An 18,738-nucleotide genomic window follows, 5' to 3' on the forward strand; every position below is an offset into this window, starting at 1 on the left:
AGCAAATTCAAACAAGTAATTTAAGGTCCTTGAACAGCAATTGTGCGCACAACAACACACACACAGGCACGCACGCACACATTCAGTCTTTTTTTCTCCTTCTCCCGGGACAGCAGGGCTTTCAAGTATAATCGCAAAGGAGCAGGATATTGTAATATTAATAGAAATCCTGCTATTTTTGTGCCTTGCCTTCAGCAGACTAAACAAACCCTCAAAGTTTTATGGGGTGCTGCGGGGAGGAGGGGGAGTATCTCTTTCCGCAAATACATCAATAATCAGACATTTTAATACTGCGGCTGATTTCCACCCCACCCCCCGACTTTGCATAAGAGAGCTTTGGATCGTTCAATAGGTTGACTGGGCACCAGGTCGGGATGATCTGCTTTCGCTTTCACGATAACTCTCAAGTCAGGAAACGGCGTTTCCCACCCTTGGCTGCTGTTCAGCAGAAAGGAAGGGAAGGGGAGAGAGGAGACAGAAAGAGGGTGGAAATCCTTCACCAGTCGGAAGAAAAACGGCAAGGCAGACTCCATGCACGAAGCCCTTGGGGTCTGATCCTGGCCCAGGCCATCCAATACTTGCACGGAAAGCTTCCTCCCTTGTATACTGGTGCTCTGGCAAGGAGCAACTCAAGGCTGCAGAGTGGAGAATTAAGGGCTATGCTGAAAATCTATTTATTTACAATTTGCCTTCGTTGCTTGCACTCCACGCCAAGGTCCCAGGGCAGGGAGCACCTGCGGCCATTGAGTTATTCCAAGCAGCCAGGGGGGAGAGGCTGTGGTTTAGTGTGAGAGCATCTGGTTTGCCTGCAGAATATACACAGAGTCCCCAGTTAAAGTCTCCCAGGTAGCAAGACCGGAGAACCCATCTCCCTGTCTGCCATGGTTCCCAAGTGTGAGCTCAGCACATCCCTGCTGATTTTAAAAGGGGGCCGCCACCACTTCATAGCCTGTCACCAACCTTCTTATCAAACACAATGGGACATAAACTTATATATAAGCTATAACCCCCTTGTTTTAAGTAAATGGCTCATGAGACCATTTTGCCTACTGGAAGGAACTGTGCCAGGGTCTCCTTTTATTTTTGGCATCAGCGCAACCTTAGGAACGCCTGCTTCTTGGGAGAAAAGTGATGACAAACCTAGACAGCATCTTAAAAAGCAGAGACATCACCTTGCCAAGAAAGGTCCGTATAGTTAAAGCCATGGTTTTCCCAGTAGTGATGCATGGAAGTGAGAGCTGGACCATAAAGAAGGCTGATCGCCGAAGAATTGATGCTTTTGAATTATGGTGCTGGAGGAGACTCTTGAGAGTCCCATGGACTGCAAGAAGATCTAACCTATCAATTCTGAAGGAAATCAGCCCTGAGTGCTCACTGGAAGGACAGATCGTGAAGCTGAGGCTCCAATACTTTGGCCACCTCATGAGAAGAGAAGACTCCCTGGAAAAGACCCTGATGTTGGGACAGATGGAGGGCACAAGGAGAAGAGGAAAACAGAGGACGAGATGGTTGGACAGTGTTCTCGAAGCTACCAGCATGAGTTTGACCAAACTGCGGGAGGCAGTGGAAGACAGGAGTGCCTGGCGTGCTCTGGTCCATGGGGTCACAAAGAATCAGACACGACTGAACAACTAAACAACAACAACAACCATGTGTTACTCCCCACAGCAGTTCTCGAGTCTTGCTAAAATTTTGTCCTCCTGACTAACTGATTGCCAAGGAATCAGATGTCAAACCAAGCAACAGGCAAGTAAAGAGAATGGAATTTGACTTGCGTCGCTTTTGCATGTCATGGGGTTCGGGAGTGGAGAGAGAAAAAGAATTGGGAGGGGACCCCAACATCCTGTTTTCATAGTGGCCAACCAGGTGCCGAAATGGGAAACCCGCAAGCAGGACCCCAGCACAAGTTTGCCTACAAGCTGGGATCTTCTGCACCTATCCCTGAATTTGGGAATACTATTTTGCTCTGTACAAAAACCCAACAAATGAGGGCATTCTCAGGACAGCAAGACCAAGCCTTGCGCAAGGCACCAATCTGGACAGTCCACTCCTCTTCCCCAATTTCTGATGCTTCCAAAATTTCTGATGTTTCAGAACTGGGCTTGGAATGGGAGGCTTCACAAACACAATTATTGTGTCTTTGAGCGGAAGTTCTCCCTCCGTAACCCCTATTTTTTTCTCTTTGTTTTTCTTTAAAAATTGGCCTGGTCAGCAGCTACGTGAGAAGCTTTCTGGGAGCCCCATGCCAGCTCCTTTGAGTTCTATCACGGAAGAAAAGTTGGCTATAAAATGTGTCAAATAATAAATGTTGAACTCAGAGGTACCAACTTGTATAAAATGTTGTGGGGGCCAAGGTAAGGCCTGCCCCACATAACTGGTCACAGGACACAGTGCACACACAGCATTTGAATGGGAATCCCTATCAACCTTGTGGGGGCCTGGCCCCCTCAAATATTTTATTGTGGGGGCAGGAGGCCCTACAGCTCCTAGGAGTTAGCTCCTATGGTTAAACTCATTGCAGCTGAAATTAATCTATCCCTTGCTCCCCACTGCAAATCCAATGCTCCCCACTGCAAATTCTGACACTTTAATATGCAGCAAATCACGTTGACCGTATTCACTGATTATTTGACAGAAGATATCCAGTTTCAATACCTGAAAACACTTCAAGAGTTTGGAAGGCAGTTGTGCTTGGCCCCTTGCGATAGCTGGAGTGTCGCAGAACTTCTGAATCTGACATACACTCCAAGATGTCCCTCTAAAATGACACTCTTATTACATGCTTACCTGGCCGTAAGACCCCCTGAACGTAGCAGAATGTACCTTAGGGAAAGGATTCGCATTTTGAGATGAAAGCGTCATATTCAAAACGGAACTTAAATTCCACATTCCACATTGAATATTGCTGAAATGTCAGCTATTTGCAAATGTTAATCGCATTGCAATTCCTTACAGCACGAAAAGAAATGGAAGGGGAGATGTTCCACCTCCCGCCTCCCAAATTGTGTCATTAATCTCTTATTATTTCAATCTCTGGATGGCCCTTTACCACAAAGCACCAGGGCATCTTACAACAATTAAAAAAATACAGATTATGATCACAAGAATGGGATGGGTCCTAAAATACATATCTCAGGTGTCGTAGGCCAGGGTGAATGGATGCCTCTTCAGCATAACATGGGAAGGACTGAGCGACATTGCCAGGCACACTTCTGGGGGGAGGGAGTTCCACAACTTAGGGGCTGCTGCAGAGAAGATCCTCTCCTGAGCTACCACCACGCCTGGACTTCTGAAGGTGGTGGAGCTATCAAGAGGAGCTCTCAAGTCACCTTTAATTCCAATAAGCCCCTGTCCCTGTCATTCTGAATTCAGTAACATCTGCAACTTGAAGAAAATGACCCAAAACAGCCTTCCCAAAATACAAAGCTTTGCAGAGAATAGAGTTAAGAAAAATAATAACAACCTGATTTTTTTTTAAAAAAACTAACCCAACATACTTCTCAACCCTACTGAAAATGTCCACAATTTTTGCGCAGCACGAAAACACACCTTCTGTTCTCATTTGTTGTAGCTGAGGCTGAGCAAAATTACTACAATTCTAAAAGCTGGAAGACCTTGTAGCAATTACAACCTAAAGTGTATACAACGGGTCTTCCAGTTGTGGCCTTTCCTGGGAAAGCGGGCTACGGCTAGTGGTGGTAGGGTCTCATCGCAGCAAGCTTAATCCGACAGGACAACAGACAATCTCAGATTCACCGGTACAACTTTCCCTTCAGTTCTGGTTCCCTTTGCTGTCTGGTATAAAATGGTTTGCAGCAATTGGGAACGCCGCGGACTTGAGCAGACGACACCCCTTTGCTCAGCCAAGCCTTCGAAATCCATCCCTCTCAACAGAAACAATTAAACGTTAAGCCATCAGGTTTCAGCCTCCCCCCTCCCCACCTGTCAAGACTGCAGATGGCCTGGTTTTAATCAGTCTGATTTCATTCAATAAAATACTCATTAAGTCAATTAATGAGACTTTGGTGTCACAAGCTATCAAGCATGACTTGGTGGGCTGCTGGTTCTTCTGCAGCCTGGCCCCCACCCCATCGAGCCCCTCCCTGCCTTTTGCCTTCACTGGGTGACCAATGAATTGATTTAGCCAGTCAAGTAAAATCAGGAGCAAAATAGATCAATGGGCATTTTCACAAGAAGGAGGGCTTTTTGGGGAATCTTACCTGGTTTTAGGGGAGGTTGTTAGCCATTCTTCATGTTTCTCAAATGTTATTAGATATGCAGCAATTTCCTGAAAGAGGAAAAAACAGGGGAGGGTTAGATTATGAATGAGTGAATGAAGCTTATTAATTGCACCGCACAAGCATCTCACAAATGGTGAGAAAATGAAAAGAAAAACCATTAAAAATCAGTGCTTTCACTTCTCTAAAAACCGTTTCTCTTGATGAGAGCAGGGATCGCGGCAAATCATCAGCTGTCTGGGGACTTTGACATCACCAAAGACTGGGGCATCATGACTCTGCATCTTGATCATTCACCAGGCCTTACACACACACACACACACACACACACACACACACACACACACACACACACACCCAATCCGGTCCAATGCCTCTGCAGCCCCTACTACCCCCTCCCTCCAGAGAGAAGAAGAAGAAGAAGAGTTTGGATTTGATATCCCGCCTTTCACTCCCCTTCAGGAGTCTCAAAGCGGCTAACCTTCTCCTTTCCCTTCCTCCCCCACAACAAACACTCTGTGAGGTGAGTGGGGCTGAGTGACTTCAGAGAAGTGTGACTAGCCCAAGGTCACCCAGCAGCTGCATGTGGAGGAGCGGAGACGCGAACCCAGTTCCCCAGAGAGCAGAGCCCAGAGCTGGGGACTGGGACATCAACAACAAGACACCAGAAGGGTTGGCCACATTCAACCTTCCCCATGTAGCCTTCTTGTTACACCCTTGAACACACTTTCATTGTGAGCTCCTCTGGGGGCCAATCAGGCTGTAAAGTATTCAAAATACATATTCAAAATAACTTCTGAACAGACAACCTTTGGCTCCTCCTGTCCTTGAAGTCTTTCCTGCTCCAGCTGGTCATGACAGGGAGGGGAAAATTATTTATCACAGTCACAGACCAATAAAATTCTGTGAGAAAATAAAATAATCCCGTCAACCAAGAAATGGCGCCCAAGTCTGCAGTCTTTCCTCCTGCTTCCCAACCCCGTTTCCTTTTGTGTCGTGTCTTTTAGATTGTGAGCCTGATGATGGCGATGGTCTGATCGCTGACATTTGACAACTGTTCTAGGGAAACCTGGTATGTTTGTTTGATTGTTTCGCCTAAAGAGCAGGCTAAGAAGGGTGGGTGGGTGGGAGGGTGGGTGGGTGGGTGTGCGCTGTGGTCTCTCATATTGGTTTCTCCCAGGATTATCTGATCTTCATTCCAAAGTGGAACCGAGACCTCGGTCATTTCAGTTGCTATTTCCAAATTTTGAACAGAGCGCACTGCAGGTGTGTGGTTTGTCACGACTGAACAGGCTCCTTCCATTCCTCTGCGTCTTTCCCCTTTCTGCCAGGTGAGCAGCCTGCAGGTAGGCGCTGCCATAATGTCAAGTGGGGAAGACAATGTGGTGCCCCGAAAATGTTGCTGGACACTGTCTGGGGGGCAACACCTTGGCTACCATTGGTCAAGGGAAGAGGACAGGAGGAACAGAGAGCAGTGGCGAAACGGGCACTCCAATTCTGGAATTGAATCCAAGGGGCCCCCTCTGAAGCAGATCATGCGACCCCCTTTGATCCCTTTGATTCGCATGTACAGTGGTACCTCGGGTTACAGATGCTTCAGGTTACAGACACTTCAGGTTACAGACTCCGCTAACCCAGAAATAGTACCTCGGGTTAAGAACTTTGCTTCAGGATGAGAACAGAAATTGTGCAGCGGTGCAGCAGCAGCGGGAGGCCCCATTAGCTAAAGTGGTCTTCAGGTTAAGAACAGTTTCAGGTTAAGAACGAACCTCCAGAACGAATTAAGTTCTTAACCCAAGGTACCACTATATTTGGCTTGCTCCTCACCCCAGATGCCATGGGGACCCTGCCTTTCCTCTGCTTGCCTGGCCCCCCACCCTCCACATAAATCAAGCCAGACCTGCCCCAGCTGACATTTAAACTGCGCAGTCCCCTTCTCTGTACACTTCCTTTGTCCTGCTCAGAAATGAAAAGCCTTTTTTGTTTAGAGAGAATAATTAACAGCCAGAAGAAGCAAAATACTGCAAGGACGGGGAAAGGTTACAGTAAGACAAATTGTTTCTTTGCAGGGTTCCTAACTCTAACGAGCAGCTTAATCAACTGAAACTTCAGTTGACTGAGTGAGCGGTGCCATTTTTAATCAATGGGCTGGGAGAGCTAACGGAAAGCCACCCTCGATAAGTGTGCTTTGTGGCTGCCGTTCCTGGGGGCTTACTGTAACCGGGAACGCAAAGGGAAGCTGTGAGAGGGGCCTCTGAACTAAGCTTTCCTCCGACATCTCAATAAGGGGGCAGGCACTGAGACTTTTGGATAATGTGCAGATTTAAACGGCTTGGTTAAAACGCCGGTGATCCATCAATTACGCTGATGGACATCTCTGCTTCTCTGAAGCCACAGACACATTTTCATGTCAACAGGCGTGAGAACAAAATACAAATCGCCACCGGTAAGTGTTGTAAGAGATTTAATCCTTCATCCTTGCAAGGCAAGAGGCGACTCTTCCCCTTCCCCCCTCCCACACACACCCAGATAACAATCCCAGTCAGGACACCCAAAATGAGAATCAACAACCCACGGCCCCCTTTCTGAAACTAATTGGGTATCTGTTCGCTGACTTGGATGACATACAGATAGGATTGCCAACACTGTCATGTTGTTTTATTAAAATATTTCTGTAGGGCCGGCGATGCATTGGGGTGGCAGCTATGCGCACCACAGTCAGGGCCTGCCTTATGTGCACAGGGAGCATGTTCAACGAGGTGCGCCCCAAGACAGGTTGCCCAGCCTCCTGTCCTGTGTAATACAGGATTGTCCCTTAAAGGTAAAGGAACCCCTGACTGTTAAGTCCAGTCGTGACTGACTCTGGGGTTGCAGCGCTCATCTCGCTTTATTGGCCAAGGGAGCCAGCGTACAGTCATGTGGCCAGCATGACTAAGCCGCCTCTGGCGAACCAGAACAGCACATGGAAATGCCGTTTACCTTCCCGCCTGAGTGGTACCTATTTATCTACTTGCACTTTGAGGTGCTTTCAAACTGCTAAATTGGCAGGATTTGGGACTGAACAACGGGAGCTCACCCCGTCACGGGGATTTGAACTGCCGACCTTCTGATCGGCAAGTCCTAGGCTCTGAGGTTTAGACCACAGCGCCACCCCCTGACCTGTGTAATACAGGATTGTCCCTTATTTCAGTATAAAATGCTATATCCTGTATCGATTCAATACAGGACACAATTTGTTTTGTATTTCCCCTGTTCCTCCTCTGCTGCTGAACTCTTTCTCTCTCTTTCCCTGATTCTCACTTCTTTCCTTTTCTTTTTCCACTTTGCTCCCTCTCTTCATCCTGCCCCCATGGAGGAGCCAACCAGGGTAAAGCTTTCAAGTTGTGCCTTCCACTTCCTTGCAGCCAGGTTTTTTGCCCCGGATGAAGCCTCCAGAGGGTTCTCAGCCTGTGCATGTGAGCACACAAATGCAGGGAAGGGGTGTCTTTGACCCGGGTGAAATAAAGCCTAGTTTCACCCCTGCCCTGCAGCTTCGGCTAGGTTAAGGTGACCATCCGCAGGGCTGCAGCCTGGGAATGCCAGGCCCCATCCCTCATTAGCAACAGAGTCTGAGTCTCTGGAAACAAGCGGTTTCATGTCAGTATAGCTCAGAAGCTCCAGTTCGGAACATAGTTATCTTGCATAATATTTGAGAGAGGTGGGTGGGTGGGTGGAGAAGCTCCCCACAAGGCTTGCCATTCCCCCCCCCCCCCCCAGTATTCTCCCTCTCCTTCATAAATTTGACATGTGGAACAAAACTCATCCCCTCATCAGAATACAGTGGTACCTCAGGTTAAGTACCTAATTCGTTCCGGAGGTCCGTTCTTAACCTGAAACTGTTCCTAACCTGAAGCACCACTTTAGCTAATGGGGCCTCCTGCTGCTGCCGCATCGCTGGAGCATGATTTCTGTTCTCATCCTGAAACAAAGTTCTTAACCTGAGGTAATATTTCTGGGTTAGCGGAGTCTGTAACCTGAAGCGTATGCAACGTGAAGCATATGTAACCCGAGGTACCACTGTATTTCCCCTGTTTATTTATTTCCCCAGGCCTGCATGTATTGTATGGTACAGTATTGCATGAGTGTGAAAGGTCATCTATTTCAGTTCTGAACAGCAAAGCACAAAGAGATTTACAAATTCCTCTCTCTCTCTCTCTCTCTCTCTCTCTCTCTCTCTCTCTCTCTCTCTCTCTGTGTGTGTGTGTGTGTGTGTGTCAAATTCTGGAAGGGCCATCCATTTAGGCTGCAATAGATTGGATTGGATTGGTCTGAAGTCATTTCAGCACCTGGTGAAATGCGCGCGCGCGCACACACACACACACACACAGAGTCTGTTTTTCTGGGAGGACAAAGGGGTACGCATAGCCCTGAACCTTTTGTGAATCTAAGTTTGGCTTCATTGAGGGGCAGTATTTCAATATGAGTGAGAAAATGAGAGTACCCCTAAACATTCTTTTAGGAAAAAAGCACTGCACACACCCCTCAATCGCTCAGATCTCCTGCTTCTAAGAGCTCCCAGCTCGTCCCTTCTGCTGACTGCTCCTCGGTGTCCCACCACCAGGCTCCAGGCTCTAAGGTAGCTGTGGAGCCCTCCCGGGGGGGGGGGCTTTTGGGAGGCAGGCACCCACTGCTCTTCTTCATCCAGCCAGTCCGAGCTCTCCCTGGGGGGCTCTTGCATACCCTCCAACATTTCTCCGATGAAAATAGAGACGTCGCATTCCATAATGGTAATTTTATTATTGATACCCCACACATCTTACTGGGTTGCCCCAGCCACTCTGCGCAGCTTCCAACATATACAAAAACATAATAAAACATTAAACTTTTTTAATAAAAAAACCCCTGCCCTATACAGGATTGCCTTCAGACGGCTCAGGGGTCAGTTAACTCCATACTCTCCAACATTTCTCCAGTGAAAATAGAGGCATCCTAAGGAAAAGTGAGATATTCCGGGATCAAATCAGAAAGCGGGACGGCTGCTCTAAATCAAGGACATCCTTGGAAAATAGTGACACTTGTAGGGTCTGTTCTTGGTCTGGAGGCTCCCTGCTCTCCACCTCAGCCAACCGGGCCCTGAATACAAGCACTGCTATGCCCTAACACAGTCTATCACATTCAGCCATGGAATAACTGAATGAGGGAGCTGGGACACACACAGGCCAAACCTGCCTGACACCAATAACAGCTTCAACCCAGGAACAGTTTGTGCCGCGAGAACCTTGCCTTTTAAGATCCACAGCTCTTCTTATCACATCCCAGTGCAGGTTCCGGAGAGAGTCTGACCTGGATATAGAAACAGCATCCCTCCCTTCCCTTGCAACTATCCCGGACCTGCCTAACAGAAACATGAGAACAGGTTTGTTTCAAAAGCAGCGGTCTTTCTCAAACAAAAATCCAAAAGGCTTCCTATGTGGTACCAACTCCAGATAGAGAACCCTACGCTTTTTTCTCCAACCAGCTGGCCCAGGCATCTGCCGGAGCCACAAAATACAATTAGAGTATTCCCAAATGAGACACAAAAAATATCTTGTTTCCAATAGTGTTAGTGTTAAGGCTCATACTTCACATCCTCTGGGCATTCCCGTGGTGCCAGATCTCTGTGTTGTGTGCTTTATTAGGGCTGTGTGGATGCCGTAATGAACGGCTTCTGAGCAACATGGTTACCCAGCAGAGAAGTCCCCCCATTCTGCAAATGTCTATTGAGAAAAATACAAGAATCACGTACCCAAAGGGTGCAGCCTTAACCCTACCTCCAGCAGCAGCAGAAACTATGTCTTGAGTTCTGCCAGTTTCCCAGGGGATTGTGTCACCGGATGCTGAAGGGGACCTCCAGATGGCCTCTTTACTGCACATCCACAAGGTTTTCTGCTCATGATGCTATCAGGGCAGTCACACGCGACCCCACTCTCAACACTGCTTGTGTCTGCAAATGCTTTTGAGATGGTCACACTGCTGCACTGCCAATCAGTGCGCATTCCTCAATATCCTCCGACATTTCTCCAATGAAAATAGGAATTCAACAACAACAATTTTATTCTTTATACTCTGCACATCTGACTGGGTTTCCCCAGCCAATCTGGGTGGCTTCCAACATTTAAAATAATAATAATAAAGCAGTAAACATTAAAGAACTTCCCTATACAGGGCTGCCTTCAGATGTCTCCTAAAGGTTGTATAGTTACTTGTCTCCTTGGCTCAGGGCCGCACAACTCCATACCTCCGATGAAAATAAGGAAAAGTGGGACATTCTGGGATCAAATCAGAAACTGGGATAGCTTCTGTAAATCCAGGACTGTCCCTGGAAAATAGGGACACTTGGAGTGTCTGCCCATAACCTCCTGGTGAAATCCCATAATTTTTGATGCTAAAGATGTTCCAGCTTGTTTTGTCCCGATTTTGTTGTTCTACAGCCTCTCCAGACAGCAGTAATGTGGTAGTAATTTGGAAAGCGTGTCAGCACAGCAAATAAGGCAGAATTAAAAAAAAAACATGTTGCAGGAGACGCCCACAACAAAAAACTGGCCCAGAGGGGTCCCAAGGCAGATGAACCAAAACCAAGTCATCTTAAATTAATCCTGGAGTTGGGCTCTGGCAGGAAACCCCAAAATTCAGACCTAAACATTTGCAGAAGTGACACAGGAAATAGGAAATTCAAGGAGGGTTTCGTGAAATGGTTCACCCCCCCCCCCCGTTTCACTTTGCTTTTCCAAGTCATCCCGCCAATTCATCAGCACATTTATTTCAGCGCCTCCTAAGTTCCGTAAAGCCTTAAGGCATCACGACGTCACTTTTTCTTAAAAGAGATAATCCTCTTAAAGGCTCACTGACCTAGCAGCTCCACAGTTATGCAATCAATAACAATACAACTTAAAAATACCAGACAGTGGCAAAGCCATTTCCCTCTTCCAACATGGCAGGAATGATTTAGCGCCATCGATTAAAACAACGGTTAAAGATATCATTCCACCCATTCTTCAGCAAGCTCACCTGGGAGGTAAGTGGATGGTGAATGGCAAAGAGGGGCCTTGCTTTCTGATTAGCCTCAATAGTCACAAATGACAGAAATAGTTACTGATGTCTTGACATTGAGACATAATGGGAAAGTTAGGACCATTAAAAAAAGACCCTGCCATTTCCCCCACCCCCAATAATAATAATTAACTTACGTTTGACACCTGGCATTGACGTTTGACACCATAAAACATTGCCTAGAGGACAAGAATATGTTCAAAAGCACCACGAGGTAGATAAACAATACCCCAAAGCCAGTGTGGTGTGGTGGTTGGAGCATTGGACTAGGACCTGGGAGAGACCAGGGTTCAAATCGCCACTCAGTCATGAAGCTCACTGCAGCAACCTTGGGCCTGTCACTCACTCTCGGCCTAACCTACCTCACAAGGTCGTTGTGGGGATTAAATGAGGAGAGGGAGGGAGAACCATGTACACCACCAGGAGCTCCTTGGGGAGAAAAGGTGAGCTAAAAATAAAAATAAATTGCTAAACACATTTCAACGTATGGTTGCCTTTAAAATAAAACAAAAAGGTAACTGTGTTGGCTCATTAGAATTTGTATTTCCAGAGATGGAGGAATCAGGTCGTTGTTATTTCTCCTGTCCGTCAGGCCTTGGAGAAAGCTGGACCCTGCAAGGCTCCTGAGACTGAGCCCCATCCCTTCCTTTTACATTCTCCCTGAAAATGTTCACAAGGGGCAGATGTAGGGCTTGACCAGGAGCCTATGGTTTGTTCTGCCACTCCCAGGCAGGAGCGGAGTAAGGGGTTGCAGTGGGGTCGGGCCGCCCCGGGTGTCACCACAGAGTGGGGTGACTAAATGCTGGGCAGCGCTCACCCCGGGGCCTGCAGTGCGCCCGAGCCACACATCTCTCCTGGGAGGGACGCAGTGGCTTGGGCACCTGCAGGCTCCACACTGCCCTAAACGGTCCTCCTGCTGCCTCCCCCTCAGCTGTAGGGTGGCTGAGTCCTCAGAGGCCCCATGGAGCGTCCTGCCCCGGTTGGCCCCGCCCCCACGGGCAGCTGGCCTCGCCCCTGGGCCCAAGGCACACCCACCACCCCAGACACCCAATTGGCTTGTTCCACTGCTGCTCCCAGGCCTCCCACTTTATTGACCACCTAGCCTGATGAAGAATTCCAGGTGGCTCTAAAGTTCCCACGCTGTTTTGTGACATTTTGGTTGACCTAATCAAGAAATCACCTCAAAAAAGGATTTCAAAATAGTAATAAGCAGGTTTATCTGCTCCAGAGTGGACATTATTTCACACTTGTTTACTTCAGGGTTCTTGGGGAAATGACATTGATTTACATTAAAATCTTACTTATGCTTTTCCTCTGTAGTTTTTGGGAAACGCATTCCAGGTGGAACTCACCATATGGTTTAAGAAAATACTGTGTATTAGGTGGGAGGGAAGAATCCCTCTAGTTAAAAGCTTACTGGGGCCTGGAGAGATTTTCCAACAGCCCACTTCAAATTTGTTAAGATGTAGATTCAGCAAAGTTAGCCTAAATGAACACAGATTATTTTCTTTAATTGCCATCCACGTAGAAACAAAATGGGTCTACCGTCTGTCGTATCTAAACCCATTCTGGAGAAACTCAAACTTGAAAAGTTACAGGATAACAGAGAGCCCACTGACTGGAAAAAAGGCATGTGTCCACCCTGACATTTTTGCAGACGCAAACAGTATTGAACGGTGTATTGCCTATAAGCACCCTGATGGCATCATGAGCACAAATCACCCTGAAAAGGACGTCTGGAGGGCCTCGGAATTTAAAGAGCCAAAGTTCATTAAGGCTAAGCACATATTTTCTTAAAGGAGATGGTCCTCTAGAAGATTATTGACCTAGCAGTTCAAATTACACAATAATACGACTAAAAACAGCACACTATGACAGCACAAGTTTCCTCTTCCAATATGACTTAATTATTTGGTACTCGATAAAACCTGGAAACAACATAATTGTGCTTTATTACACCCCAGCCTTTTAACAAAATATTGCAAGGCGGCTTACAGAAATGTCAAGATGCAGAAATGACAAGATAGATTTCGGCATTGAATAATACCAATTCACAGCAATTTAAAACGGCAGCAGAGAACATATGTTCTCTAAAATGCTCCCACTTGAATAAAATGGTCTTTGCCGCCCCGAGAGCAGGCAGTGAAGAAACTGGGAAGACTTCCCTGGATATCTCCATTCTGACAGGGAATGCTGGAGTTGTGGCCTGGAGGGACAACCCTCTCAGAGCCTTTGCAGCCACCTTCTGGACCAGGGCAGTCTTCAAGGGCAGCCCCCCACAAAGTGCATCAGAGTAATCTAATCTAGAGGTAAAGAGCAGGAATGACCCAAGTCAGGCCTGTTTCCCCACTCCTCTATGAAAGAAAATGAAAAACACTCCTGGCTTCTCATTAGACTTTTATGTGAAAGGTTAAATTAAAAAGTTTCACAGCGGTGATAGACGCTGCTTGAAGAATTGCTGATGGAGGTGGCGATTCCGAGCCAATTGGAGAGGCTCATCGGCAAGGTCTGACATATAAGCCATAAGACAAGTCCGCACACACCTAATTAGAGCATCTGATGGAATTTCCTGTACGTAGGACATGGTGATGTACACGGGCTTTAAAGGGAGGGAAGAAAGAGTCAGGTCAGCACTGTAATCTAGGAGGGCTATACAGAGCCTCCACTTTCAGGGGCAGTCTACCTCTGGGTATCAGATGTTCAATTCAAGGGCAAACAAGCAGGAGACGGCTGTTGCCCTCAGGCTCTGCTGGCCCATCAGGAGAAGCAAAATAATAATAATAATAATAATAATAATAATAATAATAATAATAATTTATTTATACCCCACCCATCTGGCTGGGCCTCCCCAGCCACTCTTGGTGGCTTCCAACCAAATATTAAAATACAGTAATGCATCAAACATTAAAAGCTTCCCTAAACAGGGCTGTCTTCAGATGTCTTCTAATAGTTTGGTAGTTGTTGTTCTCTTTGACATCTGGTGCGAGGGTGTTCCACAGGGTGGGTCCCACTACTGAGAAGGCCCTCTGCCTGGTTCCCTGTATCTTGGCTGCTCACAGTGAGGGAACCGCCAGAAGGCCTTCGGCGCTGGACCTCAGTGTCCGGGTAGAACAATGGGGGTGGAGACGCTCCTTCAGATATACTTGACCGAGGCTATTTGGGGCTGGTGGACTGGATGGGCCTTTGGTCTGATCCAGCAGCTGGGGTCCTCCTAAGGCAAAGAGTGATGGGGCAGCCCTCATGCACTGATAGGTAAAGGTAAAGGGGACCCCTGACCATTAGGTCCAGTCGTGACCGACTCTGGGGTTGCGGCGCTCATCTCGCTTTAGTGGCCGAGGGAGCCGGCGTACAGCTTCCAGGTCATGTGGCCAGCAGGACTAAGCCGCTTCTGGCGAACCAGAGCAGTGCACGGAAACCTTCCCACCAGAGTGGTACCTATTTATCTACTTGCACTTTGACGTGCTTTCGAACTGCTAGGTGGGCAGGAGCAGGGACCGAGCAATGGGAGCTCACTCACGGGGATTCAAACCGCCGATCTTCTGATCCGCAAGTCCTAGGCTCTGTGGTTTAACCCACAGCGCCACCCACGTCCCATGCACTGATACAAAGGTGTGAACAGAGCCTACCCAGGTGCGATCCTACTCCATGCACAGGCGTTAGAGGAGTTACAGTTCACAAGCGGCTTATAGGGCCGCGATCAGCTTCCGGCAACCGTCCCCTGCACAGCTCAGCTTGCAAAAAAAGTGTGTGATTCCCTCTCCCTCCCCCCCACCACGTCCTCCCTTGCGAAGCAAAGCTCTGCTGGAGAATATAAAAACCGAGCAATGCGTAATGGCCTTATTACGGCGCTGGGACCGCTGCGTCCGCTCCTGGTGCCGTAGTCAATCACAGAAATCCTACAGAGCTGCTTCCGATGCAATTTATATATTCTATCAAACTCGTATAAAGGGATCCCGCTCTTGGAGAGGTTACCATAAAGGGATATCAATGTTATGAGAGAGAAATTTATGTTCTTTTTTGCCACATTAGAAAAAAGCACACACCAAGGGAGGGGGGATGGCAGGGGGAACGGGGCGGGGGGAGAGAAATGAACTGCTTAGAGAGATTAATGGCTGTGAAAGCCCCTCTGAAGCCTGGCTTTATGGGGGCCTTTTGATTAACGCTTGGCCAATTGATGGTCAGCCTTGGAAGTCATTAACTCGGATATGGTTTTTCTACCTTATTTGTTTAATCAGGGTGGCTTTTTATGATTCAAAACCAAGAAATCGAGACAAGAGGCCCCTCGATCAAGCACATTCAACACGCTGTATACATTTACAGCCTAATCCCACTTGGGATTTCAGTGGCTATAAACAGATTCCTCTCCAAATGTACTAAGGGTCCCTACCCCTAGTGAACATCTTTCTTTTTTAAAAACAAAAAAGGTGTAATCTTTTTTGGCATGAGCCACATAGCCTGGATAGCTCAGTTGGCTAGAGCGTGGTGCTGATAACGCCGAGGTTGCAGGTTCGATCCCCGTATGGGACAGCTGCCTATTCCTGCATTGCAGGGAGTTGGACTAGATGATCCCCAGGGTCCCTTCCAACTCTATGCTTCTGTGTTTGGGGACTAAAGCAGCAGTCTTTATTGAGTAGTTGTCCAATAGGACCACATCCTTCCCACTTCCTGCATGAGTCAACAAGGCCATTGTGATGGCCAATGCTGGGTGCAAGATGCCATCAGCTGCAAGGAACCTACTAAGTGTTCTAAGCAGAAAATAAAAAGTGGCCAGCAAAGTTTCCCATGGGAAAGGTCTGCTGCGCAAGGTCTATGGTGAACCCTCCATTTGCCCTCGTGACAGACACTGCAGGAGGATTGACACCAATGGCAAGAGCCCCATGTGGGAAGCAGTTTGCTCTCCAGCCTTCTAATGCAGAACAAGGTCCAACAAAGAAATAGTGCATAAGTTTTCTTTTCTTTCCTCCCCCCTCCTCCATCCATATCCCTTTTCCTTTTGTGTTGTGTGTTTTACAGGGGCTGTCTTAGCACTGGCATCTTGAGAAGGGTTGTGAATGTCCTCTCTTTCACTTGACAAACCAAATCTCTGGCTGTCTGCATTCCTGGAGGCTTTAATGGTGCATTCAATGGTGGCTTCCAGGCTGCCACTGTTTTGAAGACAGGGGGTGTCAGTCATATAACAGCAAACTCATGTTGCACAATTAAAGTAGATTTGGAAGTCTTGTGAAATCAAACCCCACCCCTCTCTCTCACACACTCACGCACAACATTTTGTGGTAAGGAAAGTACAGTTGTACCTTGGAAGTTGAATGGAATCCGTTCCGGAAGTCCATTCGACTTCCAAAATGTTTGGAAACCAAAGCGCGGCTCCTGCAGCCAACCGGAAGCCAACCAGAAGCTGCAGACGTTCGGCTTCCAAAAATAGTTCACAAACCGGAACAGTCACTTCCGGGTTTGCGGCATTCGGGAGCCAAAACGTTCGAGAACTACGGTAAGCTGTTCGAAAACCATGGTACGCCTCTAATGCATAAATGCACTGGAAAGTGTGGGATCACAATTGCTTGATGCTAGCTCAACATCAAAAAAAACGAAGATCATGGCCACTGGTCCCATCACCTCCAGGCAAATAGAAGGGGAAGAAATGGAGGCAGTGAGAGGTTTTACTTTCTTGGGCTCAATGATCACTGCAGATGGTGAAAGCAGCCACGAAATTAAAAGATGCCTGCTTCTTGGGAGAAAAGCAATGACAAACCTAGACAGCATCTTAAAAAGTAGAGACATCACCTTGCCAACAAAGGTCCGTATAGTAAAAGCTATGCTTTTCCCAGTAGTGATGTATGGAAGTGAGAGCTGGACCATAAAGAAGGCTGATTGCCAAAGAATTGATAACTTTTGAATTCTGGTTCTGGAGGAGACTCTTGAGAGTCCCATGGACTGCAAGAAGATCAAACCTATCAATTCTGAAGGAAATCAGCCCTGGGTGCTCACTGGAAGGACAGATCCTGAAGCTGAGGCTCCAATACTTTGGCCACCTCATGAGAAGAGAAGACTCCCTGGAAAAGACCCTGATGCTGGGAAAGATGGAGGGCACAAGGAGAAGGGCACAACAGAGGACGAGATGGTTGGATAATGTTCTTGAAGCTACCAGCATGAGTTTGACCAAACTGCGGGAGGCAGTGGAAGACAGAAGTGCCTGGCATGCTCTGGTCCATGGGGTCACAAAGAGTCGGACACGACTAAACGACTAAACAACAACAACATTGCATTATTACAATCATCATCATCAATAAGTTGCTTTTTAACCCAGGTAACTCAAAGTGACCTAAAATAAACCAGCATCAAAGAAAACAAAGGAAAATCTAAAACACAGACCTTTTCAAAAAAGAAAAAGCAGGTATTGGAACATCCCACCCACTCATGGAGAACACAGATAATTAAAATCCAATTAGGCCTAAGGGAAAGAAATGGCTTTGCCTGTCACTTAAAGCTATGTAATGATGGTGTCAAGTAAGCCTTCCTGGGGAGAGCATTCCAGAAGCAGGAAGCTACCACAGAAAAGACCCGTTCTCATGTTGCCACACTCCAGACCTTCACAGCCGCTGTCTACCGCAAAGACTCAGCCTGCTGTCCCCCTTCTGGTAGCCAGTGTGGTGTAGTGGTTAGAGTGCTGGACTAGAACCTGGGAGACCAGGGTTCAAATCCCCCCCTCATCCATGAAGCTCACTGGGTGACCTTGGGGTAATCACTCATTCTCCGGCTAACCTCCCTCACAGGATTGTTGTGAAGATAAAATAGGTAGAAGTATGTAGGCCTCCTTGAGCTTCCTGGAGGAAAGGTGGGACATGAATGCAACATATAAAATAAGTGTGCCCCTAAACATTCATGAAGATATTTATTTCCATAAGGACTAGAAACTTGTAGAAAGCGAAGATTATAGGAACGTAGGAAGCTGCCTTATACAGAGCCATCTAGCTTTCTATTGTCTACACTGACAGTCTCTCCAAGATTTCAGGCAGGAAGTCTTTTGCAGCCCTGCCCGAAAACACCTTCTAGGATTGAACCTGGGACTTTTTACACTCAAAGCAGATACTCTGCAATTGCGCTACGGCCCTTCCCTAAGTTATCTGGGTTTTCTGTGCAAAACCCAACCCATCCTCTTTATTATATGTGTTTGGCAACTATAAATCAATTGGATGTTTGCATGCTTTGTCAATTGTTATCTTTGGGGATTTTGTGCTTTAAAAAAAAAAATCATTGTGCACCTCTGAGGGCGTTTTCCTTTTCACAAACTGCACAGGGTAGAAACAGCAAAATGAAATGAAATTTCCCGCCGGCTTTAGAGCTGCAGCGGCAGCCCTTTTCATTTAGCTGCGCCACCCTCAACTTCCCCAGTCTCCAGAAGTGTCCCATCGCTTATGGTGCTTATAGAGGGGGT

At 47.3% G+C, this 18,738-nt stretch overlaps 1 protein-coding gene across 4 annotated transcripts in view; it reads right to left on the reverse strand.

The window, feature by feature from the left end:
• The window catches only part of CAMTA1 (calmodulin binding transcription activator 1), a 690,484-nt gene that overhangs the window by 491,503 nt on the left and 180,243 nt on the right, over positions 1 to 18,738 (reverse strand). For all 4 annotated transcript variants that reach the window (XM_081870725.1, XM_081870727.1, XM_081870724.1 and 1 more), the window contains exon 3: positions 4,221 to 4,288. In XM_081870725.1, coding sequence (XP_081726851.1) covers positions 4,221 to 4,288 — 68 coding nt within the window. The remainder of the gene's footprint in view (positions 1 to 4,220; positions 4,289 to 18,738) is intronic.

This window comes from Podarcis erhardii (assembly GCF_964252035.2).
Source record: "Podarcis erhardii genome assembly, chromosome: 7".
Taxonomy (NCBI): Eukaryota; Metazoa; Chordata; class Lepidosauria; order Squamata; family Lacertidae; genus Podarcis; species Podarcis erhardii.